General features: G+C 46.7%; 1 protein-coding gene across 2 annotated transcripts in view; it reads right to left on the bottom strand.

Moving 5' to 3' along the window:
* Positions 1–24,741, bottom strand: part of NR5A2 (nuclear receptor subfamily 5 group A member 2) — a 96,918-nt gene extending 72,177 nt beyond the window's left edge. The window contains exons 1-5 of one of the 2 annotated variants that reach the window (XM_049807610.1): positions 24,444–24,741; positions 13,650–13,787; positions 11,045–11,163; positions 9,603–9,744; positions 6,228–6,874 (exon numbers count right to left, since the gene is read on the bottom strand). In XM_049807610.1, coding sequence (XP_049663567.1) covers positions 6,228–6,874; positions 9,603–9,744; positions 11,045–11,163; positions 13,650–13,787; positions 24,444–24,507 — 1,110 coding nt within the window. In that variant the 5' untranslated portion in view covers positions 24,508–24,741. The remainder of the gene's footprint in view (positions 1–6,227; positions 6,875–9,602; positions 9,745–11,044; positions 11,164–13,649; positions 13,788–24,443) is intronic. The other variant, XM_049807611.1, reaches the window with a different exon arrangement.
* Positions 24,742–25,675: the final 934 nt, after the last annotated feature.

The raw sequence follows: 25,675 nt of genomic DNA, 5'->3' as shown, positions 1-25,675 counted from the left end.
ACCCAACTGATCTTTCTACTGTCACTGCTGGCAGTTGTCAAACTTAAATTGGAAACTTACACTTTGAAGAAAAAAAATTAAACTGTAATGTTAAACTTCCATTTTGTGTAACAAATGCCTCCAACTCACAGATGAACATGCAAGTATGGCTCTTCCCTCCCATCAAGGCTGCAGCGTCTGCTTCAGGCCATGTGACAGAAGTGGCTGTAGCTATGTAATTTCCCATGTCGATAGTACAGCCTGTAATATCTCTGCTTGTCACTAGCATTAGGATGGGCTGGACAGCTTTTGGAATTGTTACTTGCTCAAATTTTCTCTAATAATAAGTAACAAAACATTGTTACTGCATCGGGGCTATTCATGGGAACTTGGGTAAGTTTGCTACAGTGAACTGGTGACTGCAGATCCACTCAAGTGTAGAAGTGGCAGTGTTTAAAAAAACACCACCTACATGGAGCATGGTTCTTAGTCTCAGCATGATGCCGAATATTGGGTGTTAGATGGAAAAATGACTAAATCCAGAGCAACTGAATTCAGTCTCCTGCTATCAAAGGTGATAACACCATATGGCAGAGTGAAACTAAAGTATCCAGCTCCAACATGAAAGGGTGCAGGAGAACGTCATCTTTCTTCTTACCCTAAAAAAAGTGCCAGAGGCTCAGCATCAAGCAAACTGTTTAGAAAGGCTGCAAAAGGACATGCCCACATGTTGAAATACAGCATTTAGTGACATCCTTTGTTCAGAGGAGAGCCAGAATAAGATCATAAAGTTAACTTTTAGCAGAGTGTTCCCCTACAGGGTTCAGCTATGTGGCAGGTATAATCCCATGCTTCATTAAACCCTGGTTTCTCTGCTGAGTCTTCTTTCTATAGCAATGATTTTACTATTCCTGAAATTAAATTAATGATTCTAAAGCAAAGAATTATTTAGTTGTGTAAGAGAAATACTTCTCCCTTTCCCCAACATTTTTTATATATTTGAGAAATACTTTTTTTCAGATCCAGATACACATAAACCAGATTAAAAATCAACCGCAACATATGACAACATATTATCTAATCTGATTACTGATATTAAGGGAAATCCTGGACATCAGTTTCTGGCAGCTTCCCTGATTGAAAGAACACTGCAGAAGTTTTATTTCATCACCTATATTAGTTACATTTCCTGTTCTGATAAACATACTACAAAGTCCAAAAGCACTTCAAGTTATCAAATTGCTTTTGATTACTTAAGTCTAAACAATATATCAACATTTCATCATCCTGAAGAAAAACTTTTAAGGTATTCCACTGTTGATATTTTTTCCTCAAAAAAAAAAAAAAAAAAAAATCCCCAAACTATTTTTTTTTCCTATTCTGTGTTAATTCAGTTAAATAATTGGATTTCTGTACTGCAATTCCTTATTTTCTATGCATTTCTTGATACATGATTACATGGAGACTGAAACTTGAAATTAAAGATGATGTATTATTATATTACTATATCTATATAAATACATTTTACAGAAAAAAGACTCCAGGAGTCCTGTTAATCCTATTCATGCTAAGTTTGCACTGCTTTAAGAAATTATTTGAAACTCTGCTAATATAGTTGTGCTTATGGGGAATATGTAATACAAAAATAGGCCTCTGTTAGTTTATTAGCTGCTAAACCATCTGTATTACCATGTACAGTACAAGTTCTATAGATAGGGTTCTTTTGAGATATGTGGTTAAACCCATTGTTTCTTTGAAGGCCACATGTGGAGCTAGTGTAAGCATGGACAAATTTATACTTATAGCAAGAAATCTGTCCCAGGACTGATACAGTCTGACATCAATGAATAGCCTAAATTTGCAAACTCAGTGAATAGTTCTAGGATGAGCTTCTTTAACATGAAGTACACTAGCTCTTCCTGCAATCATTCACTAAATGGGTTTGTGCTCACATAGTACTTTGACCTATGACATCCTCACTAAAATAGCCAAATAAGTCAAGGTAATATTTTTTTTTTGTGAGTCACAAGTCCTTTAGTGCCTTTTTTGTAACTATCAACATTTAGTTAATTTTCTGATCCTCAGCCAGGAGAAAGTATCCTGAGGACTGTTATACAGTGCAGGTCCTGTCTTCTTCCTGCCCCAAGCAGAGACTGCTTTCTTTTATGGGTTCAGGAATACTTAGCTTTGGAAGTAGTTGTTGAATTTTCCCTGATGAGGGCTGATGAGGAAAGACCAGTTCAGTGGAACTGTCTGCATCCTTTCTCGAGGCCAGGTAACCTTTGGACTCTAGAAACTCTTGCAATATTTTCTTTTTAGCTTTGTACAAAGACCTTTCACCTGACTAAGACAGCTGGCTACAAATCTAGCATCCCCAGGGCATTCCTGAGTTTTCTTAGCTGAGGATAAGATGGATATATCTTACTTTTATATTTACTGAGCTTTCAACAACTCCAGAATAGCAAACAAAGGCCTTCTTTACTATTACTGTTAGTATCATCATGAGTCTACTGGGAGGTTATCTCTGTATTCTTATTTCATCTGTGTATAAAGAACTATACAGAAACATTTCTCATTATGAATACGCAAGTAATATGTGATGTCAAACCCCCGAATTTATGATGTAATTACTAATTACAAAGTATTCTGACTTCACAAGACAGATAGGTATGTTTGAGATTTTAGCAGGTGTTAAATTCAAAGTTACAAGATTGCAACTGGCTGCTTTGGATCTTTCTCTGACATTAATACTAATTCTGATGTATGCTTCATTAATATTTCCATTAATTTCTGATATCCAACATGAAGATGGGAGGATCTGCTCCTAAGCAAGTGTGAGCATTAGCCTAAAATTATGTACTTAAATTCATCTACAGGTCAAATTCTGTAAAATGCAGTGCACACTGTAGGTTGTTCCTGCTCAGTCAATATTTTTACCTTCTACAGGCTTACATGTATAACACATACCAAAAGAGGTGTTGACAATTTGTAGAGCACCAAGTGAGATGTTTGTGATTGATAAGCATAAGCTGATAAAAGCTTCATGAAATAAAGTTTTAAAAAATGTTTTTTATCACTTGAGATCTCTTTTAAAAAAAAAAAAAAAATTTTCAGCCAAATGGAAAGAAAAAGAGAAAACTTTAAAACTGTACTTCACTTCACTGGTGTTTTTTTGTTATTATCTCTAGGGTAAATGTGGCCTAAACCACTGATGGACTGGGACAGCATTTTTTTATCATGTGCTCCTCCTTTTCAGTCCCTCCTGAACTCTGCTAGCTACAAATCTCTAGGTGTAGCAGAAAGGAAAATGTTTGCCCTTTTATATGAATTGAAGAGACAAATGTGTAAGACTAACTTTAGAACGAAGTGAAAGGATACAGTAAAGAATTGCAAACATGCTGATTAGTAACTCGCAGCCAGTTGTGCAAGGCATCACTTATGACAAAATCATGATGAATTTCATACAAGCCACATTTATACTCTTTTACTGTTTAATTAAGTAATTTAAAATTTTAGTCCCACAGATCTACTAATGCACCTGTCTTATCTGAAAGACATGTCAAGATTCAGTTGTTAAGTTAAGTTTAGACAGGTAAGAATAATAAGAATATATCTTCTCAAGCAAATACATACTTCTCAGCTGTGTATAGGCAGGGAACTAAGTTAGCCGTTCTGAAAATCTAGTTGCACCTTTATCACAATTGCCTCTTCCCTTCCTTCTGAAATTAAAATCTCTGTCATATCCTTAGGTGTTGTCGTTTGGGGTTTTTTTCCCCTCCCCCCCAGGTATTCATGTTCTGTGGAGCAATCTGAAATAGCTGCTTTTGCTACCTTGATCAGAAGGAGCTGAAACCATGGATGGATAGAAAAGAGCTGTGTTCCGTAAAGGTTTGGAAACCCTTTGTTTAATTCTGATCCTCTGCTCTCAGCTGCAAAGAGAGATGATGTTACCTGGTGCTGTTAATGGTGTAGAGTCTGAACTAAATATATTTTGAGCACCTCATTTTTCTGAAGTTGAGAAGCTTAAAGTTCTTAGCATTGTGTGTAATCTGGCCCCTAAATATTGGATGTAGATGGATTTTCAAGTGTGTCGCTATTGTTCTGGAATGCTGTGCAGTTTAGTTGATCTTGTCCAATTGGAAAAAAAAAAAAGATCTGGATATGCCAGTAAGTATGAAACTGTCTGAACTCTAAGTTTCTAAGATGTAAAGAGAACAAATACTAAGATGAAACCAATGACTTCTAAAAATGTGTGAAAGTCAATTCATTAGTCAAAGGCTATATGTAGTGAATTTCTAGAATACATGTATTTCCAGAAGTCTGTATATACATGGTAGTTTGTATGTATGTCCAAAGCCAGGAGAAGTTGGTCAGAATTTTCATGAAACAAATTTCTGCATCTTATGTGTCCATACTAGTAAACATGTTGGTTGAAGAATATCATCCTGGATGAGGTTGGAAGTGAAGACCGTCTCTAAAACTATTCCTAGTATAGCATGTTGAATGCTTATAAAATCTGCCTATTGATTAAGGCATGGAACCATAAAAAGTAGACGTTTCCTGAATATGTTTTCATATTCTCACTTCAATCATAACTGGAATTTTAAGGCAGATCATAACTTTAAAATTCTTATACTAAAGCTAGTTCTCCAAGTCTCAGTGATTTTTAACACGGTTACTCCAGACTAAAGTAATCCTCAGTGTATGGGTAGAAAGATCTGGTCCCTGATATTTAGGACATAGTCTATTGGAAATGTAACATGTTTGCAGTTTTAATTTTTAAATTATTTAAAATGCGTAACGTGGCTTATAGCTTGCTATTAAATTGTAAACAACTTCGCAAACAAAGATGTGACAGTATTTTCCTCTTTTTAATCCATTTTCTTTTTCCCCTCTAAGTAAACTTCCTGCCTTCTTTCTCTTTACTCTTACACAGACTGAGTTTTTAATGGTTCCTGCAACCATTCTCATAAAAAATGAGAGAAACTGGAGTTGTATATGTAACATATACAGCTTGCTTTTCTTGTAATCAGGCTTTATTTCATGTGTCTCCATCATTATGGTTATGACAGAAATACTGTTGTGGCAAGCATCCTGACTCTCTTGATTCATGTAGATTCAATTCTCAGTGAACTCTTACAGTAATTGTTGATTTTAGATACTGTATTATTTTTCCCTTAGCTTGGCACTATTCAGCAAGAAATTATGTGTAGTCCCAAAACTTTACAGATTTCAGCAGCAAATATTTGTGGCAAAAACATCTCTGTATAACAGACAGAGATTCAGTAACTAGCAATATAATAGGGAAATTCAGATGTGATTTAAGTTCATCATCTTGAGGGTTTTTTTGAGACAGAAGTTCTTTTATTCATTCCAGAGCTAAGTTCTGTATCAAGAGAGTGGTTAAAAACTGTAGTTTCTCTCTATTGTCTTATCCCGAATTTCTGGCTTAAAATTTCAGACCTGACCACAACAGACCACAAAACTGCCTTAACAAAAAGTCCAAGAAATGTAAAGGGGGGAATTTCTGGCCCGAGAGTTGTGCGTGAGGATTCATTGGGTGCTCCAACAAAATTAAGAGCCTAAAGGTCACTGTAGGCAGCCTAGGTTAAGGGAATGCCCCATGTATCAGTGATGATGAGAATCAAAAGGAGTCCTTAAGGTATCTTCTTCCTCCTTGCTTTCTGTTCTGTGTGTACCCTGCTTAGGATTCAGCCTTCATGGTTAACTACACGCACGGGAATGCACCAAATAATATCCCAGTGAGAAAATGAATATTCCAAATATGGACTTATATAAGGAGCATACAGAGATGCACAGAAATGGCATTCCTCTATATGTTAAATGTGGTAATAAAATAATTACATAAATAAATGTACAATGGTGTAACAGGCATGCTTACAACTCTGAATACAAGCCAGACAGTGAGCAATACTGACAGAGAAAGAGTAAAATTTATGTGAGGCCCTATGGAGGTTAATAACAGTTGTGATAAATAGTAAAGTACAGAAGAGCTGAACTGAAACTTGAATCTCTTTGCTACGGCTAATTACAGGCTCAGGTGGAAGACAACTACAAGTTTCTCCTCATAATAGTCTGCCTACTTCAAGCCAAATAAATTAAGAATGAGATGCTGGGTGGCGAAGGAAGAAAAGGTAAACCATACTTTCTTGCTTGAAGTACAACATTGTAAAAAATGGTATCTTTTTCTTGATTGAATGATAATATAATGCAAGATTATTACCTACCTTAAGTTCTCTAAAAAAGATGCTACTCCTAGCCCATTCAACAATGGAGAAGAGGGTTTGGTCAGCCATTTTACACATAAGCCCAAATGTGTTGAGCTTCTCATGTTTGCTTCTGTTCGCTTGCTCTTGCTGCAGATATGCCATGATCTTAGCTTGGACTTGCGGCTCATCTGGCTCACATTTCAGGAGTTCCAATATCAGATGTGGAATACTTGCTGGTGAGCTTGTTTGATAACTATCCATGTATGAGTAGCCCATTATTGATTCTGGTGAACTAGTGTAAGGGTCAGGGTACTCAGACTTGATAGCACGGCTTGGAAAATGGCCATAGGTTTGGTAACCTTGCAAACTGCCATGGGGTGGCATTGTCATGCTAATTGGAGAAGTTACAAAGGGACTTCTGTCATAGTCTGTAGGAGGCAAGGCAGTATGGTTCAGAGGTAGGCCTTTGGAGGCAGAATGGATGTTCTGGATTGCAGAGGATATTGTCAGGTCAGTCGGCATTGCTTGGATCACCTGAGTCATGGCTTCCAGTTTAAGTCCATTTGCTCGGATAAGAGCTTTCTTCTGCTGCTTCAATGCCCTGTCTCTCTTGTACATTGGCCCAAACTTGTTTCGGCCACCACGCATTCGGTCAGCTCGCACAGCTGTCAGGGGAGAGGAAGAAGTAAATCATAATTAAAACTTGGAATCAACATTCTTTAATGAAACACACATTAGGACAGAGCAAAAAGGTAAAAATGTAACTCCCCCTTTTTCTTTTTTTTAAATTCAAAGTAGCACTTTTATTCCTAAAGAAAAAGATTTATTTGACTTAACAAATATCACTTTTTTCTGGTAATTTAAATATCACATGCATATATTACTAACATAGAAAGACTTCTCTTTACATTGATTAGGACACAGGGACAAACACAATGGTTGGCTACAGGAATTTCACACCTGCTATGGGATCATGTGGAGATCTCAATGTATATTTGGTTTTATGTCAAGCTACTATGTCATTAAGATACAAGGGCTGATGTCCAGAATTTGTCTGAGACGTATCCAGCAGACCACATTGTCTCATTATAATCATTCCATTACTGCCTTCCACCGCAGCAAAACATCTGAAATGTAAATTGTGAAATGTTCAGTAATCACAAAGGGGAATACGTTTGTCTTGGCAAAAAGGAAATATTTCCTTTTGATGATTCTTCAGGTTGATGTAAAACTTTAAGAGATTTCTAGTTAGTTGAACAGCTCTACAGAAATGTTTAGCTGCAGTTGGAATGTGCAGAGAGAAAGCTGTCAGCTTGCTACTTTCCACACAGAAGGTAGTAGTGAAACAGAAACTATTGACATTGTTCTGGCTTGTAATATCTCTGGAATTAGAAATAATTAAAACAAATCCACCTCAACAGCTGCCTTGGGAGTCATACTGGTGGTCTCTGTCACAGCAGTGTCTGTCACCATGTTATATATGTAATGGACTAGTGAGGAGCTCTCACCAAGCCCACCTTGCCCAACGGCAATTAGATTGAAAGAGGAACCTTTGACAGCCTGGTGACATGTTGAGACTGCTGAGATTGCTGGAGGTTAAGTTCTTGAGCTTTTTATCTTAGGGATTAGTAGAACATTAAAAATTTATTATGAATGCTAGATACGCATAATACTGTACATTATCATAAGGACTTTAACGTTTAATGATTTTTTTGGTCCATGGTAATTTATGAACGAGACTTTAAGGCTATATATATTGCTGTTGGGGAAATACACATATAAATGTCACAAGTATTTACAATTATGGAAGCACATGTTCTTCCAATTTTCTAAACAAAGGAAAAGAAGTTGTATGGATGTGTGGATAAGGAAGCTAAAGTACATTTTCTAGAGTATCTTTAAAATTATAGGCACTTCGCTTAAATTTGTAATAAAAATGTTGCTGCTAATAATGCTGTTGAATGTTGATTTTGAGCAAAATACAGGAAATTAAAATAATTAATCACCATGCTGGTAAATGTAAGTAACTTTAAATCTGTATACATAGTACCCTTTCAGGTATTCTGTAATTAACAACTGTGAGCCAAACTGGATTAACAAATGCTTTTCTATAACTGTTATAGAAATTAAGGTGAACTGCATGTAATCACAGAAGACAAAATTTGATTCTGTATCATTGTCAGCAACTGAGAGGAGTTAAAAGTAGGAGTAGATAAATTTATTTTGTCCTTATTCTTAACATCAACAATGAGAAAAGGATTCCAAATGTCCTGTTATGGTACTACTTGAAATTGGAAGAACATGCAGTGGTTCAGGATGTTTAGTGCAGTGTGTCAGTGCTAGCTCAGTCTTGTGGGCAAACAGAATAGTATTGAATCCATCAAACTGCAGGAGGGTGGTTTTTCTGTTTATCTTCAGCTATATCAACAGCTTTCCTTTGCCATACTCAGGTGATTGGGTCTTATCATTTATGGTTCTCTTAAGGGTTTATGGTTTCCCTCCTTGGCCTGATTGTTCCTGGTTAAGCATCTAGGGTGAATGCCATTTCAGTACAATTGTAAGAATAAGGAATTTAGGAGCTTGTCCTTGGTCAAGCAGAAATGTCAATTACTGTGAAATCTGAAATTTAGTATTTTATATAACAAAGTTAGAATTAACTGTGTACAATTCGCAAATTCAAGTCAATGGTAATTTTGCATTCAGTTATCTCAAAGGGTATTGTACATTTTCATTGTTCTCTGCACATGAGAAAGTGAAATGAAGTCAAAAAGTATGCTTCAAAATGCCTTATTCTCTTTCATTTGTAACAGCATCTCAGGTGTAGCATCACAAAAAAATAGGACACAACTTTAGAGATTATTTGGTTCCTTAATCCCAAAGGCAAGTTGGTGTGAGAAAAACCCTTATTTTATCTGTTTCTCTGTTTTCTGCCTTATTGTCAGAAGAATAAAAAAACCAACCCTAGATAAAATATAAAGAAAACCAGACCAATCTCCATCGCAATGACCAATTTTTTTTTGAATCCGGACACTTCTTATGTATTTTATGTTTAATCTAAATTAAGTCCTTTTAAAAAGCTGCAAAACTATTCTGTCTAGATCCTTTCATTCACAAACTCTAAACTACTGAAATATCAAATTATATACATATATGAAAAAATGGATTATGGCTTTGACTAGTTGTTAGTGATTTACCATTTACTCATTAGATTATTTTTTTTATAAAGCAGCAATTTCACAGAGCATACAAAGTCACCTTTTACTATAATTTCAAAACCACAATAAATATGTAGCTTTTTTTTATAAAATAGCATGGAATAACATATGAAATCCTATCATTTTCAAAATTAATCTATCGTATAGTTGACAATATCAGCAAGACTATGGCTCTTACCTTCCAATTTCATTCCAACACTTAGACATTTTTGAAATCGACAGTAAGGGCATCGTTTTCTCTGTGTTTTGTCAATCTGGCAATTCTGATTTTCTATACATGTGTACCTTTTGTTATTCTGGACTGTTCGCTTAAAGAATCCCTGTATGATAGATACAAAAGTTAGTCTGTTTTGCTTGATTAGTGCGTTTCAGCATTTTATTTTATGGAAATCATTGTAACATATTTTTCAGACACCACTCAAGCACTTATGAAGTTACATAGTTTATTTTAAATTACAGTGAGATATACCCAGGAGAAAACCATCACACTCCAGCAGAGGTTTTCTTATGTTACTGCTATGTTTTATAGACTTATGCCAAAGCTTGGTAAGACTGGCTGTAGTCTCCTGTGCCCCTAACAGTGTTAGCAGAAATAGAGAGGCTGACCAGTTCCTTTTGTATTCTTTAATCATTGCAAAATTATTAAACTCTTCCTTTTCAAGTAGTTTTACATTAAATAAATAGGGACACTGTTGCAAAGATAACAGAAATATGGAATACCTCTGGCTACTGTACATCCCAGTGGTCCATGCTAGAGGCATAATAAGTGCTTGTTGTTCATTTCTCATTGATTATTTTTTAATGAAAATATAATGCGCTAAGCTAATTTTTCCATGCAACTGAATATTTTAAATTGCATTGTTCTGGCAAAGGAGTTTCCTTTACAGTGTATTGCTTAAGTAACCATAAAGAACTTTAAAAAAAATTTACATGACAAATTTGACTTGTCATAAATTCATAAGTATTTAAACCCTTTAGTATAATAGAACCATGCAGATACATTTATCTTCCAATATGGTAAATTGCATTTACAAATATTTTATTTTCAAAATTAATGAATGTTCTAAACCAAATCATACATTAGTTACTTGCTTTTGTGTGTTGAGTGAGCTCTGACAGTTATAGTTTGTATGAAAAAAGTGCACGGTCATTATAGTCACAGAAATTTACATTGTAATACTAAAGGATGAAAAAAATCTTAAGAAAGCTGCATTAGATTTTCCAAAGCTGATCTGTACTGAGGATACTTTTCCTTCTTTATCCTCAAGGAACAGAAATACTCTGAATATATATAAATCAACTAAAATCAATATTTAGGACAGTTAGGAATGAAAGTTGTTCTAGAACTACATCACAACAGCAGAATACTTAAAAGCACTGATAAAACTACAATGCAAAACAGTCCAAGTTGTTTCCATTTGTGCAGATGAGATCTCTCCAAGAGACTTCTAAATCCTAAAGTTTTTTTGGTGGTTAATTTTTTATGTGAATGTAACAAGAAATAAATCAGAAATAAGCCAAATTATTACACATCTGTTTTCTTTAGTTATCATTTTTTCTGCTTATATTTGAAACTTTTTTTGCTGTACTTGTGTTTGTATGAAGTAATTAGTACAGAACCTTGCAGCTTTCACAAGTGAGAAGTCCATAATGGTACCCAGACACCTTATCTCCACAGACTGGACACAGTTCCTCCAAGTCTTCATCATAAGAGTAATTCACCATTTTAAACTGAGACACTGGAGAAAGGAGAAATAGCACATTCAATTAGAATTTACATTAATAACTCAGATTTTCTGCAACAGTTCTCATCTAGAGGGAAAGCTCACTTAAACATACGTATGACTGCAAATTGAGGGAAAAAAAAGTTATATTTTAAAAACACAGTTTGCATTGAGACGTGCAACTTTCCATCAACAGCAAATCTGCATGATACTTAGCAAGTGGAACAAAACCCATTAGCTCCTCAGTTTTATGTTCTAAATATTTATGTTTAGAGAGTGCCCTTAGCCTAGTCCCTAGTTTACGGAATCACAAACTAAATGAATTCATTTAAATCCGAAAATTATCACGGGCAAGCTTTAAAAAAGCAGAATAAGATTAAGTGTCACTTGTGTATTTAAAGCAACTCAGTTCGTTTCCTTTAAAGTTTTCTTTCAACATCAGCCTGCAAATATTTACTTAGCCTAAACTTCTATCTTACAGACCCAGCGCTTTTGCGCCGCGTTAAATCCAAGTTACTTACTTCCAAAACCAGCTTAAAACAGCGTCCTCCGCGCCCCCCAAACTCGTTGTCTCGGGGTGACCGCCACCCCTCCGAGCTAGCTCGCTCTCCCACGCCGCCCCAGCCGATGGGGTGAGCACTGCATGCCCGGAGCCCCCGGGTTTTGCAGCCAGCGGTCCCGCGGCGAGGGGGGAGACCCTTTTCAGCCCCCGTCGGCGCGGCTCCCCGCAGGTCGGCAGAGGGGTAGCGGGCCGGGACTGCCGTCCTCGGGGGATGCGGTCGGGGCCTGCCCAGCCGGCGCCCCCCGGTACCGGGGGCTGGCGGAAAACCCGCGCGCCGGGGCCGCCTGAAGTTTCTGCCGCTCGGGGAAAAGGCGGGGAGGAGCCGGCAGTCAGGAGGGGACGGGGACGGGGGGGGGGGTAAAACAAGCTGAATGAAGGCACAGGGCGCGGCCACTCGAGCCGGGCTCCCCCTCGAAGAGCCCAGTCAGCAGCTCTGGTTAGTCCCCAAAAGAAAGCCCACCGCTCACGGCGGGGCCGGTTTCCTTCCCCTTCCCTGCTGCTAAACCTCCGATCTGCTGGACAAGCGCAGCGGCAGCGGAGGGCTCCTGAGCGAGGCGAGGGCATAAGCAGCGGCACCGCTTAGGATGTCGCCTCTTTGCCGGGAACCCCGCGGCTGCCACAGTTCGGGGGCACCGGGGCGGTCGAAGTCCGCCCGCAGCCCCCGGACCGGTCGCCCGGCTGGGGGCGCGGGAGCTGCGCGCCCCTCCGCCCGGGCAAAGGGGCTGCGCCCCGGCGCTCGGGGTTGCTGCCGGGGAGCGGGGGGGACATTAACTCGCCCCCACACAGCCGGGAAAACGTTTCCAGAGCGACCTCGGCACGGCCCGGGATCGCCGCCTGCCAGCGGCGTGGGGCGGACACGGGCGGCCGCAGGCGGCGGCGGCGGCGGCGGAGGGCCCTGCCCTCCCCTCTGCTCCCGCGGCCGCGGCTCCAGGGCCCGGCGCTGGGACGAAGTTCCCCTCCCTCGCAGGCAAAACCAAGTGGGAAGCAGGGGTTTTCCTAGCGCCGTGCCCTGGCACGGAGCCTCCTCCGCGGGCGAGGAAAGGGGCGGGCGGGCCGCCCCCGGCACTTCCGAGGCCCCCGGCCCACCCCGCCCCTGCTTCCCAGCAGGCTCCCGGCAGAAGGGAGGATAATTTCGAAAGAGCAGCCGGGACGGGAGTTTGTGCCCCGGGAGAGGCGCGCAGGGCAGGGCGGGGTGGCCAGCACCCGCGCACCGGGCTGCCGGCCCGGAGGCAGGGAGCCAACCCTCCCGGCGGCGGCCCTCGGAGGGGGTCTCCGCTGCCTCCCTCCGCGCAGCGCTTCGGCCCGTAGTGAGGCACCGGGAACGGCACCGTCCCGCCCCACAGAAGCATTTCCCGCGCCCAGCTGGGGCATCCCGCTGCCTTCGCGGGTACCCCGCAAGGGCTCAAATCCGCCGCGGCGTCGGGGCTCTCTGCTGCGAACTTTCGCACCGCCGCCACTGCCACCTGCGTTGTGCCTGTGGGCGCCGCACCCGCGGGGCAGAGCCCTCGGGGTCCCGTTTCGGGACGGTGTGAAACACACGGGGAGCTCCGCAGGACTTCCCCGCCTAACTCCCCCTGCCATAAACTTTGCGCTGACCGGGGACGCGGTGTCCCCGAGCAGCGACCGGCGGGGGCGCCTGCACCCCAGGGCAGGCTCCCGCCGGCCAGATGCTTGCCGGTTCCCCGGCGGCGGTTGCACCTCCTGGTCGGGGCCTCGCCGTCCCCTCGGCGCTGGTCCCCCGGGTCCCGGTGCCCGCCCGAGCCACGCTGGAAGTTGGCCCGCGAAGGCAGGGGCTCGGCGGGGCGCGGAGCGGGCGCGGGCGGCTGCGGGGGAGCTCGCAGGCAGCCGCCGTGAACTTTTTTGGCAGGACGAAGGGGCGGTTTGCCGAGGGGGGGCCGAGCGTGCGCGGAGGGGGAGCGCCGTGCCTTTCCCCCCTTACCTTGCATGTTTTCCGGCATCTGCCCCTGTTCCCCATTCGACCGGGCGAGTCCCAGGGCCTCCGTCTCCACTTTGGGCAGCATGACAAGGCGGCTGCGGGCCGGGCTGGGGGCTCCGTGTCCGTCCGCGACACCAGCACCTGGACACGGCAGCACAGATTTAGCTGGAGCAAGGGGCGCTCGGCGGCCGCTGCGTCTTCCCCCTCCTCCTCCTCCTCTTCCCTTCCTCTACTCCACGCCAGCCCTCGCCCTGCTGCAGCGGGAGCACCCAGCGGCCCCGGCCGCCGGGAAGCGCCGCCGGGTGCCCGCGGCTGGGGGAGCCGCGGAGCGGTAGTGGGGCTGCAGGCGGCGGGGGCAGAGAGGAGGAGGAGGAGGAAGACCGGGGGGGTGCCGGGGAGGAAGGAGGAACCCCGGGAGCCCTCAGCAGCTCCGCCCGGGGCTCAGCACGGCGGCAGCTCGGAGCCCCGATCCATGCGGAGCGGCACAGTGCACAGGAGCGCTCTGCCGCCGCCGGTGCTGCTAGACAGGGTTCCCACCCCCGTCCCCCTCCTCCCTTCCTCCCCCCTCCTCCTCCTCCTCCCCCCCCCCCCTTCCCCCCGCCACAAGTGCGGAGGTGCCGATCGGGACCTCTAGCCCCGGGCCCGCGGGGAGGCGCTCCCGGAGCCCGAGGGCTGCAGGGCGCGGGGGGCTCGGGCGAAGGGGGGCCCCGACACCGCCCTTGCAGCCAATAAGGCAGAGGCGGGATGAGCAACACCCCCCGCGCACACACAGGCACCACACACACGCGCGCAGGAGCACACACACTTGCCCAGCGGGCTCACCCTCTGCCCGGTTGTTCACCCGGGCTGCGGGGTGGGGGCCTAGGCTGCAGCCGCTCCTCCCCGCCCCAGCGAAGCCCGAGGGGCCACCGGCCCCAGCGAGCCGGGCTGCGCCTGCCCTCCCTCCCGCGGTGTGCCTCCTTGCCGGCGGGCAGCCCCGCTCCAGCTCCGGTGGGGCCGGCGGGGCAATGCCCCCGCCCGGCCAGCGGCGGCTGCGAGATCCCCGGCCTTCGCCTTCCCTCGGGGCGGGCGGGGGTAGGCAGCGGAACACCCTGCGCCTGGAGAACCCCGGCCCTTGCGACCACGTCGCCGCCGCGCAGCCCTGGAGCCTGAGAAGAGCAGGCGGCTGCCACGCTTGAGCTTGCTGTACCTATTCTGGCTCTTTGGGTCTCCCTCCCCTGAACTTGCGAAATCTGTCAGTGCCGGTCGCGTCGTTTGCACAAAAGCCAATGCCCCGGCAGAGCCATCGCTTGAGCAAGAGCCTCCCTTCCCCGGCTCTAGGTGCAGCAAGTGGCACTCGTTTCCAAGTTGTCCCGAAGAACTCGTTTCTCGCAAGGGGGTGCCTCGGCGGCGAAAGCCGGGCGGCCCCGCGGCGCGGCGTGGCGGGGAGCCCGGGGGTGGTGGGGTGCCGAGCCGTCCGGCGAGCCGGGCCGGGGGTCTGCCCGCCCCCGCTGCCCTTCTCGCCCCTCCCACCCTGGGACCGTCCTGAGGGCTCCCCGCCGCTCCCACTGCGGCGCGTAGGTTTGGCGGGGTGGGATGAGTGATATTGGCGCCTTTGAAAGCATCCGAGCCCCCCGCCCGAGCGCTCGGCTGCCCGTACTCCTCTGACACTTTCGCCTCCGTTGTGTATATTAAGAGCTGAAAATATTTGGCGGTGAAAATTGCTCCCGATTGAAAGTGAGGCGCAGAACCGTCTCCAGCGCAGGGTATAGCATTTCCCGTCGGCTGGGAGAGAGTTTGTGAAAACTGACCCTCGTTGTAACTTACTAAATACTTGCGATGGTCGCAAGGTGACGGGCGGTGGGACAGTCCCTCCGCGTGCAGAGAGCGGTCGCGGCCGTGCTCTTCCCCTGTCAGTTCAAACTTTTCGCACCCAGTAACTGGAAGAAGAGACCTTTGCTTAATTCAGCGCAGACCCCGTGCCAACCCAACACCAGCATCACTGGAGTAGAAAACGTCTCTTTCTTTCCTTCTCTGTGCAGGGTTTAACATTTTGGGGATGGACCCAACGCGCAGAGAGGCTCGGACCTCTCGCGCTCCTTCCGTTCTCACCGCTCCCCCATTCACCTTCGGGCGGGAGGGCGAGCAGGCGAACTCTTGATCTGTATCAACACGTTATTTCTCAAGTTATCATCTGACAGTTCAGCAGTTCGCCAGCGACTAAGTTTTAGCACAGCAACATGGCGAGCCGCGGGAGCGGCCGAGATGGCTAAGGCGGAGTGGCTGGACACCATCCGGAGGGAATGCCCTCGTTCCTAGGCAGAAGTAGCTAGGGCCAGCCCTTGGGAAGTTGTTCCCAGATACGTTAATTACAAACAACCCCTCTCGCAAGCGTCGCCGTGTAGCATCGCCCTGCGCTGAGCCCGGGCGGCTCAGCGCTGGCGGCGGCCGCTGCGCAGCGGCGGCTCCGCTCCGCTCCGCTTCCCCGGGCGCCCGCCGGGAGGGGCTCGGGGCTGCGGGCCGGGGGTCCCCGCTGCGGGCCGGGGGTCCCCGCGGCGCGGCAGGGCCGCGGCCCTCCGGCCTTGCGAGCCTGCAGCCGGGCCGCCTCGGGCTGCTGCTGGCCCGACGGGCGGCCAGAGGACCCCGGGGGCCGCTCGCAGAGGAGCTTCGCCTCCTCGCAGCCCTTCCCCGCAGGAGAAGCGTTGTCAGAGCGCAGCTCCGGCTGCATTTGCAGCAGACCGTGGGAAGTTTAGTACACATCGGCAGGACACTGCCGGACCTGGGTCCTGCAGCCCGCTGCGCTCCGTCGGGGAAAGAGCCGGGTCCCTTCCCTCCCGCTCGCCGCCGGCCGGGTCACGCCGCTTGGCGACGCCCCGCCGGGGCGCCCCGTGCCGCCGCTCTCGTTATCTCTGCTCCGGCAGAGGCACCCGCGTTTTAGGCGAAAGCCGGGGAAGGAAACCCAGTGTCCGGAGAGGGCAGGCGAAACCGGCCCAAGCGCAGCCGGGGCCAGGCGGGCTGCAGCCCCCGCGGGCAGCCCGTCCGGGACGGCCGCCTGTCCCCGCCGGCGGCTGGGCCGGGCCGGGCCGGGCCGGGCCGGGCCGGCTCACCCCGGCCGACACTCTCCCTCGGGCACGACCCTAGCACCAGTTTCTGGCTCCTTCGCTCCCACTCGTGGGCTTAATGTCATTCCGCCGGGCAAGGGTTTGGAGCGAGTTCAAACTGTACATCGCAAAGCCACTCCGCGAGCTATCGCTATGGTTGAAAATACTTTGGAGTGGTTATTGCACATCCACATTTCTCCGAAGTAACAGTTTAGGGCAGTACATATTATAAATGATACCTGGTCCCTCGTGGCTACGTTTAATTTAACATGGAGTTCTAGCTCTCACGATTGCCTTGAGCAACCTTAATTACCCTTTCTTCTAATCTCTTCTCCATTTCTTACTAAGTTCTCCAAACTTTTTTTTTAATGTGATTTCTCTCCTGAGTTTGCCTGCCTTGTTCTGACTTTGCCTGAAGGTCTTGATTGACGCGTGTAATTATAATTATAAAAGATGATGGCTCGGGGAGCCTCCAGCAGCCTTGATTAGTACGAGGAGCAAGACCTGGAATATTTTATACTTCCCTATTTAAATGTATGTACATTTACATTAAAAAAACCCACGCTCTAATTTTAAATAATCTGAAGCTTCTTCCACCTCTTTGTTTTCAAACTAGAGGGTTTTGTGTGATGATATTTCAAGGAAAGCTCCAATTTCTTACAGCTTCAAAGAGACCACAGAACCTGCGCAAATTTCAAAGCCTTTTTCCCTAAGCGGGGACATTTCCATCTTGGAGGGTCTGTCTGCTCGATGAGCAACAAATAGCACGCTCCCTTCTAGCTTTCTGTCGGAAGGTGTCCCGAGGAAGGTTTGATTTATCTTCCCAGCAAACTAGCGAAAGAGAACTTTTTTTGTGGGGTGTTCAAGACAAACTTCTCAGAAGCAAACAAATTAAATAAATAAATGGAGGACCGAAACTTTTCTGCTGGGAAGTCTAAATCCAAAGCCGATCAAAAAGACTTAGAGGGAAGTATTTAAGAAAGAGAGAAATCCGCATCCTGCCCCCCTTCCTCTCCCGCTGACCATTCCCGTTTGCTGCCAGCCCAGAGCCGCTCTGAGCAATCACTCACTGAGACCCGCGGCTTCAGCCAGGCGCGGGGCGAGAGTCACGGTCACGCAGCCTGTCCCCGGCGCAGCGACACAGCCCCGGGCACAGGCTGGCACAGCCCCGGGCACGGAGCGGGGCGGCCCCGGGCAATGCGCCGGAGAAGGCAGCGTGTGGCCGCGCGGCAGGCACGGCACCCCTCTGCAGCTGGGGAAGTTTATAACGCGAGTTTGCTGCTTCACCTCACACACCTCTTACGCCCAACTTTGCGAGACTGTTTACACCACGAAAAGTCTATCCAATACAGGCTCTGCTCTACACTCTTTTTCCCCCTTTCCTTTTCTTCCCTTTCTTTTCTGGCCCTTCTCTTCTCTTCTCTTCTCTTCTCTTCTCTTCTCTTCTCTTCTCTTCTCTTCTCTTCTCTTCTCTTCTCTTCTCTTCTCTTCTCTTCTCTTCTCTTCTCTTCTCTTTCTCTTCTCTTTCTCTTCTCTTTCTCTTCTCTTTCTCTTCTCTTTCTCTTCTCTTTCTCTTCTCTTCTCTTCTCTTCTCCTCTCCTCTTCTCTTCTCTTCTCTTCTTCCATTCATCTCATGCCTTCCCCCCTCCGCTCCTTGTTTTAAACAAATCACCAATACAGTACGAAAGGGAGAGTACCTCGAAACCTTCCAAATCCCGTAGCCAACGGGCGCCTTTCATCATTCTGCCGAGGAAATACTGCTTTTAATTCCTAGGGATTCATTTGAGCGGAGGCTGTTAGTGCCTCCAACTCGGGCTTTATAAAGTAAACTGTCCCCTCTAGAGAACTGCCCCCCCCCCCCCCCCCCCCCCCCCCGCCAAAACCGAAACACAAAAATATACTTTTTTTTTTCTGTATCTTTTTTTGATCCACTGTCAGGGAAACAGAGTGGGTGCTTCAGGCTGAAATACTTTCGGCAGTAAAGCACACACCACAGAGGATCGCTTTCCAAAGCCTTTTATCTGCTGCGAATCATTCAGTGTTGCCTTACGGAGATGTCGATCCTCTCCGGTCCGAAATAGAGAACCATTTCCAAACAGTCAATTATTGACCGAAAAGCTATTTTTCAAGCCCGGCCGAGCTTACTGCCGCACGCTGGAATGCACTGCAGCCTTATAAACACCTGGCAGCAGCGTGATGCAGAACTACAGGAGACTCCGGAGTGAGGAGTGCGCTGGGCCGAGTGGGTGGTAAAGCATCGCCGTGATTGCCTTTCTTTTATTGCTAAGTGAGTCATCAGTGAGGTGTCGTAACCCTTCACCTCCTCCAGCCTCTGTCTGCTCCGGCCCGCCCGGGTCGGGGCGCAGGGTCCCGCCGCGCCCCCGGCCGCATCGCCCCGGGTCGGGGCGCACTCCCTCCCGCGGGGCCGCCCGCCCCCAAGGCGGCACGGCACGGCACGGCACGGCACGGCACGCGTGCGGGCAGGGACGGTTACTCATTTCTAGCTGCAAGGCAGCTTTCCCACGGAGATTGGGCTGAACAAACTGGAAGGCATGGAAGGGCTGAGGCCCCGGGGAGGTGCGACAGCTGAGGCACCCCCGGGCGCCCTTCGGGAGGTGGTGAGCCCTGCCCAGAGCTGGCGGGAGGGCTTGCCTGGATCAACTGCATCAGCAGCGAAGAGCAGCCTTTTCCGCGCGGCAGCCTTTATCCCTTAGGGCACTTAGAGATCCAGGTTTGCAAGCGGGAACTCTGCTAGATTTTTTTTGTTGCTCCCTCCCCCCCCCCCCGCGATATATCACGAGTTCCCTAGGGAAAACGCCTTCTAGTCCCGCACTGCTTGGACCTGTTGCCGCTAACGGGTAAACGTGCTCGCTCTGATCGCCCCTGCCTGCTGCGGGGGTGGCGGCTTCCCCTCCCGGAGGGGAGGCGAGGAGGTGAATCCGAAAGAGGGGGCCCCTCTCCGCGCCCGCCCGCCCGCCCAGAAGCGGAGCCGCTGCCCGGCGCGGTGCTCCGCGGTGCGGCACCGGCGGCAGCGCTGCCGGCGGGAGCCGCCGCGGGGCCGGGCCGAAGGGACGCCGCGGACGATCCCGGCGCTCCCCTCCGCCGCCGCGAACCCACCGCCCCTTTCCAGCACTGATAATTATTTACTTTTCTGATGAGGCTCTTCTGTTTCTGCCTGTGCTGCCCTTTTGGAGCCGCGAGTGGAACATCTAGTTAAAAAAGCAAGAGCTTGGTCTGGAAATAGAACTCCAAACGTATTTGTATATAAAGCAAGGCTTCTGTCAGGGCTGAGCGCCGGTTTCTGTATCATAAGAGATAATTGATTTCTATCCTGCACAGACAGGCTTAAAAATGAAATTTCTTTTGCTGAGGCAACTGACCTTGATCTGTTGGTGGAATAAAAAGGATGTTTTAGGTCTGCTGTCCCGTCCCCCCGTCGTCGTCCCCCCCCCCCCCTCCCGGCCCCAATAATTTTGTTTTGAAGCTTGGAAAAGTTTAGTTAAAAAAATAATTTAATAACTGATCTTTATCATGAAAAAAGTTCAAGCTCATATATATATATCTAGCTCATATAAGATTTCTTCACACATAAGCATAAAATCATAAAACAAACCATAAGAAGATAAACTAGGCATAGTTTATACTGAGAAATCTTGATAAGGTTTGTGTACATATGCATGTCTGTTCATTGTACATAAGAATGTATTAATATATATTAATATATAAGGTTGCATATCTATGTAATATATGTAATGTACTCGTGTAATATGTGAGTAAACTCTAGACATTAATAATAATCTGGCATGAGAAGTTGTAACGGTTTTCCCCACAATGCTGCCAAACACAACTCCTGCTGCAGATAATTCTTCCCTTTCACCCTATATAAAGACAAGTTTGAGAGCTGACCTTTAAATTGCTCACACGGACGAGTGGCTGGAGGCGTTTTGTCAGCATTGGAGGTTTCCCTCTGGAGACCACAGGCATCATCACTATTACTTTACCTCATGTATTTGGGTATTTAAAATCAGACTAACTGGAAAAAATCGTGTGTAAATGTAAATACTGTCCCTTTTGTAGATAGCTCATTTGCAGTATCACAACGGGAAAAGTATTTAATGGGAAGAAAATTGATAAATGTAAAGAATAACAGCAAAAGTTCTCTATTATAAAAAATCACCTATGGCTCATGTCTTGCAGCCCTTACACAGCCCAAACAGTTCACTCCTGTGGAAGCTTTGCCTGCATCATTGCTGGCCAAAATCCTAATCCAAACTTTTAAAGGTAATATGTGCTGTCTTTGTTAATTATATGAAATATCATTATATATGCATGATACTAATACTAATACTAATACTACTAATAATACAGAAAAACAAACCTTGCCAAACTCAAGAGTACTAATTATAATACTGTAAACTGCCTGAGGACATACATTAAAATTAAGATGGCGGCAAGTATTATACAAGCTGAAAAAAATTATAGTAAGAAACTACAAGTAGATTAATTTTCCTCTTATATAACCTTTTTTCAAGTTAATGAAAACGTTATTTCTGTTAAATAATCATAGCTAATGGTTATAAAAATTGCAGAGTGTCCCTGATGACACTAAGACAAGAGGCTGATTAGAGGAAGAATAAAACTAGTCAAGTAGCTTTGTATTGCCCCAGAATCTGGTAGAAGAAAAAAATCATGGCACTGCCATAAAAATTTTCATGAGTCCATACAATGTTCTTCATTTGGAAGATAGTATGTATTATTAAGATTTTGTGAATTCCAGCTGCCTCTTTGACTATGTGACTGTAAACCTAAGTGCAGGTGTCAACAACGGTAGTGCCCACTCACACTCCAGCTCCAGGCTGGTTGTGTTTGCTCTCCAAGGGACAGATCCACTGCTAATTAAATTGGTGGAGTCTGATTTGCATTCATGGGAGCTGGATGAGGCCCTCGTTGCTGGGAGAAAGATACGTCATTCTTGCTGTGACACATCACTGATTTATACTGAAAACTAACTTATTGCCAGATGGGTGAAGGCACTTGGTGCATCTTTGCAAAGCAGGTGCTCCCTGGCGAGGGCACCTCTCAGCCCCTGTGGTGGGAAGCAGCAAGTGCCCCTGGCCTGAGGGGCTGGCAGGCCCTCACAAGCCCACCTGCTCTGTCTTGAGAGGAAAAAGCAAAGGAGGCACTGGGAAGGACTGGACAAAAGTGAAAGTCCAGGGATGGGATTTACTCTTAAGAGCACTTGGCCCTGCTGCTGATTGTACTTACACCCTGGGAGGACAGCTTTTTCTTCCAAAGAATTAGTCTCCAAGTGCAAATAAGAACAGAATCCAGCTCCTTCCTATTTGGTTCTCTCCACCTCCAAGCAGAGGCACACAGGGTGGTGCTGGTTACATTTAACCCTTACAGGTACGTGGTTATCAGTTTACAATGCTGAGTTAGATGCTCTTTCCAGGGATGCCGCCGTGGGCTTTGACAGTGCAGTGTCACACAAGGGCAGAATCCTTCCCCTCAACCAGAGCACGCAGGATTTCGGAGAGTTTCACAGGATTTAGACCTGCTTTTTCTGAGCAATGCTTTGCAAATCTGTCCTGGTATATCTGTGGTACAGCATATGTATAAGTGCATTCTAGAGGTATGGTTACAAGAATGCTCTGCTAACTTATGACTCCCACCAATCTGTTTCTCATATCCACATGATTTAGGGAACCCAGACCTGCCAGTCTTTTGGAAACCATGAAAATGGCACTTAGTTCGTCTAAATATGACAGATAAGAGTGTCTTATTTTCCCTTCCTCTTGGGTTGTATCATTTCACCCTGAGAAACCTTATGTGAGTGACCACTCCAGATTCATGAGCTGTCTTATTATTTTACTATCCCATGCTGAAGGCTGAGGAGAGAGGACCAGAGGCTTCTCCAGCACCCTTTCCCTCCCTGGCAGCCAGAAAGAGCAAAAGTTAGAGCAAGGCCCAAGAGAGTGAGGCCCAGCTGGAGAGCTGGACTCATCCCCCTTTTCCATGTGTTTCTGGGAGCAGAGCTGTGTGGAAGAGCACCCCACACCTGTAGAGAAGCACCAACGGGTCTCTGGCTTTGAATTCTCTGCGGCTTTGCTTGGATCAGCCCTCCTGGCTTAGTACGGCCTGACCCTGGTCACAGCCACGTCTGACAGCCTGGGAGCACCCTGTGCCCTCTGGCTGTTGTGGATGGGATACCCTGACAACACTGCCAGAGGGACCACATGGCTCCCTTTGAGAAGAGGCACCAGGAATCCACCCTGGAGTGGGGCTGGCACCAGGCACAGCTGGCCAGGAGGCAGGCGGTAGTGGGACTGGTGGTGTGATCCATGGCGCATTTGTCCTCCATTTGCTCCATTTGCAGCCCAGTGACCCTCATTATGGTGTTGGGCACAGTTCTTGTGTGGGAAGTGTAGAGTACGAGAAGAGGGTGAGAAGGGAGCCCCTGGGGGCCAGCTGCCTGGGACACAGCCAGGTCCGAGGTCGGAGCCCTTCCTGCGGGCACCCTCACCTTCCCCAGGAGAAGCAGCAGCTCCAGCCGGGAGATCAAGATCCGGTTTCAGCTATGTTTGAAACTATTTCCTGCAGCTGTCGCTGCACCCTCCATCCCCACCATCCCAAAGCCTCCTTTGATGGCGAGGTGCCCATATCACACCCAGCAGCAGTGCGAGTGCCATGTGGTGACGCACTTTGGGGCCAAGAGGAGGAGAGCGAGCCCTGGGTCCCACATACAGGCCAAAGCTCCTTTCTTTCATCTTTGCCATGGACTGCTGCGCCGAGGCACAGCCTTGCAAAACTCCAGGCTGTGGAACCTGCAGCACTGCTGGGCTGGCTTGCAAAGAGCCTTCTGCTCTGTGAAGGAGAGGTTTCCCTTGGCAAGCCTTCTTCAGCCCCGCTCGGCCCGGCCCGGCCCCAGGCATTGGCTGACTGGGCAGGGGATGCTATCACGCCACCAAAGGAAAGGCACCTAGCTCCCGGTGTCTGGTGAGAGGCAGAATGACCTGAGATAGGAAGCACAAGGAGAAGGGCAGGGAGGTGTCGGGGAGAGGCAACCGCTGGGGCTCGGCCACAACCACTGCAGACCTGACAGCCCAGGGCAGCTGGCGGTGCAATGCCCCTCGCTCCTGCAAGCCAGAGCAACTCATGCCTGCTGGCTTTCTGATGGGGAACGGGTGCTGTTTCTGTATACTACTGAAAGTATTCACTTCTTTGCTGCTCTGAAGCCTTAACTGACTTATTATCCAGCCTATCCTCACTGAATGCTGATACATCTGCATTTTTAGCTATAAAAAAGAATCTGCGTTTGACATGTGTATTATAGAAAAGACCCGAAAACATTCCTGAGGTTTTCTTCAACAAGAATAGTCAGGCCAGAAGCAATTTAAATCTAATTTTTGCAAAAGTTTATACACTCACACACACAATTTCACAGTTATTAGCAATTGTAATAGATAAAGATACCATTAATTGCCTGATTATATATTTGATAATCACATTATCTATGGAGAAAATTGTTATTCACTGAATCATCAGCTGTTTTCTTACATTTTTATGTTGTATCGTAAAGTTGTTTTTTGCTTAAATACGCATGCAAATTAATCAGTTTTGTTGTTTTGCCCAATTGTAATGTTTTTTTCAGTTTGGACAGCCCAAGTCTAATATATCTATGCAGCATCTTCAAAACAGTTAGAAAACTGTTACTTACCAACTGATGTAAGTCCATGTTTTATAGATTCCTGTATGATGGCTGTGTGGGAACCAGAAGACATTATTAAGTGTAAATATACAGTACCCTTGGGTGCAAGGTGTACAGCATTGAGTACAGAAGAGGTGCAGCCTGTAAACTTTTCTGGCCTTGAGATCCAGGCTATAATAGCCTTCAGTGAAAGTCGGTGTGATGAACAGCAACAAAAAAAAATTATCCAAGAATTCAGAAAGCAACAAGTATGCCTTTGAGTGGACTCTGTACTTTTTCCAGCGTTAGTGACCTGCTGTAAACCATGTATCCCATTTCATGATAGTCTCTAATCAGAAGAATTGGAACTTGTGATAGGTTTGGCACATCACGTGATTTTGTACAGCTTGATAAGAGGACCCTGTTATAAAGTGACAGCAAAAGAGATAAGAACTCTTGGCAGATAATGGCAGAGAAATGATTAACCTAGAGTGGAGAGGTGCTATGAAGCCCAGAGAGTAGAAGGTTGTAAAGTTGTGGGGTCATAAGATCATACTAAGTGGATGAAAAGCCATACCAACATAAGTGTAATGACTATAAACTCATACTTGTGACCTGTCTTCCTGATGTCATCACCTCTTTGCACAGTGGACAGCAAGCATGGTTGTTTTGGCTTCTGTAAACACTCCTTGGATGGCAAAACAAGCAAGCATTAATTCCTTATAGGAGGCTTCTGAATGTGCTGGGATTCTACACTCTAAGTAACAGCACCAGCAAATCTCTGGTGGCGGTTTGTCAGACAAAATTATTTTATTGCCCCCATCCTCAGGCTGGAGGCTATCTCCAGGCTGTAGCCATTTAGTTAAAAGCGTACACTACTTTCTCAGTAAAGAGCTTTACAGCATGGTTAAACATTGATATCCCAGTATTACGATACATAGAGAGTGTTGCGCTTACCTCTGAGGCTGTGAGGTACAATACCTATTCACAACATGTCAACTGGCTGTCAAGTGTTTTGCTACAAATAATTATTATAAAGGTGGGCAGCTGTGTAGACAACTGGGTGATTTTTCAGCTCAGCCGTGAGTGGGTCAGGTTCTGCTTTCACAGCCACCAAAGGAAATGCAGGGGCACGCCGGCTCCCTGGGTAATGCCGTGCTGCATTTACAGCAGCCTGAGCGCAGCGTGGCTTCTCCTTGCACTGCAGTGCCACCGGCAGCCTTTGCAGCTGTAGCCCAATAGATTAAGTCTGCATACACTTT

The sequence above is a fragment of the Accipiter gentilis genome, chromosome 8 (assembly GCF_929443795.1).
Source record: "Accipiter gentilis chromosome 8, bAccGen1.1, whole genome shotgun sequence".
NCBI classification, from domain to species: domain Eukaryota; kingdom Metazoa; phylum Chordata; class Aves; order Accipitriformes; family Accipitridae; genus Astur; species Astur gentilis.
The sequence above is the reverse complement of the archived record's forward strand: the minus strand, read 5'-3'. Positions and strand labels throughout refer to the sequence as shown.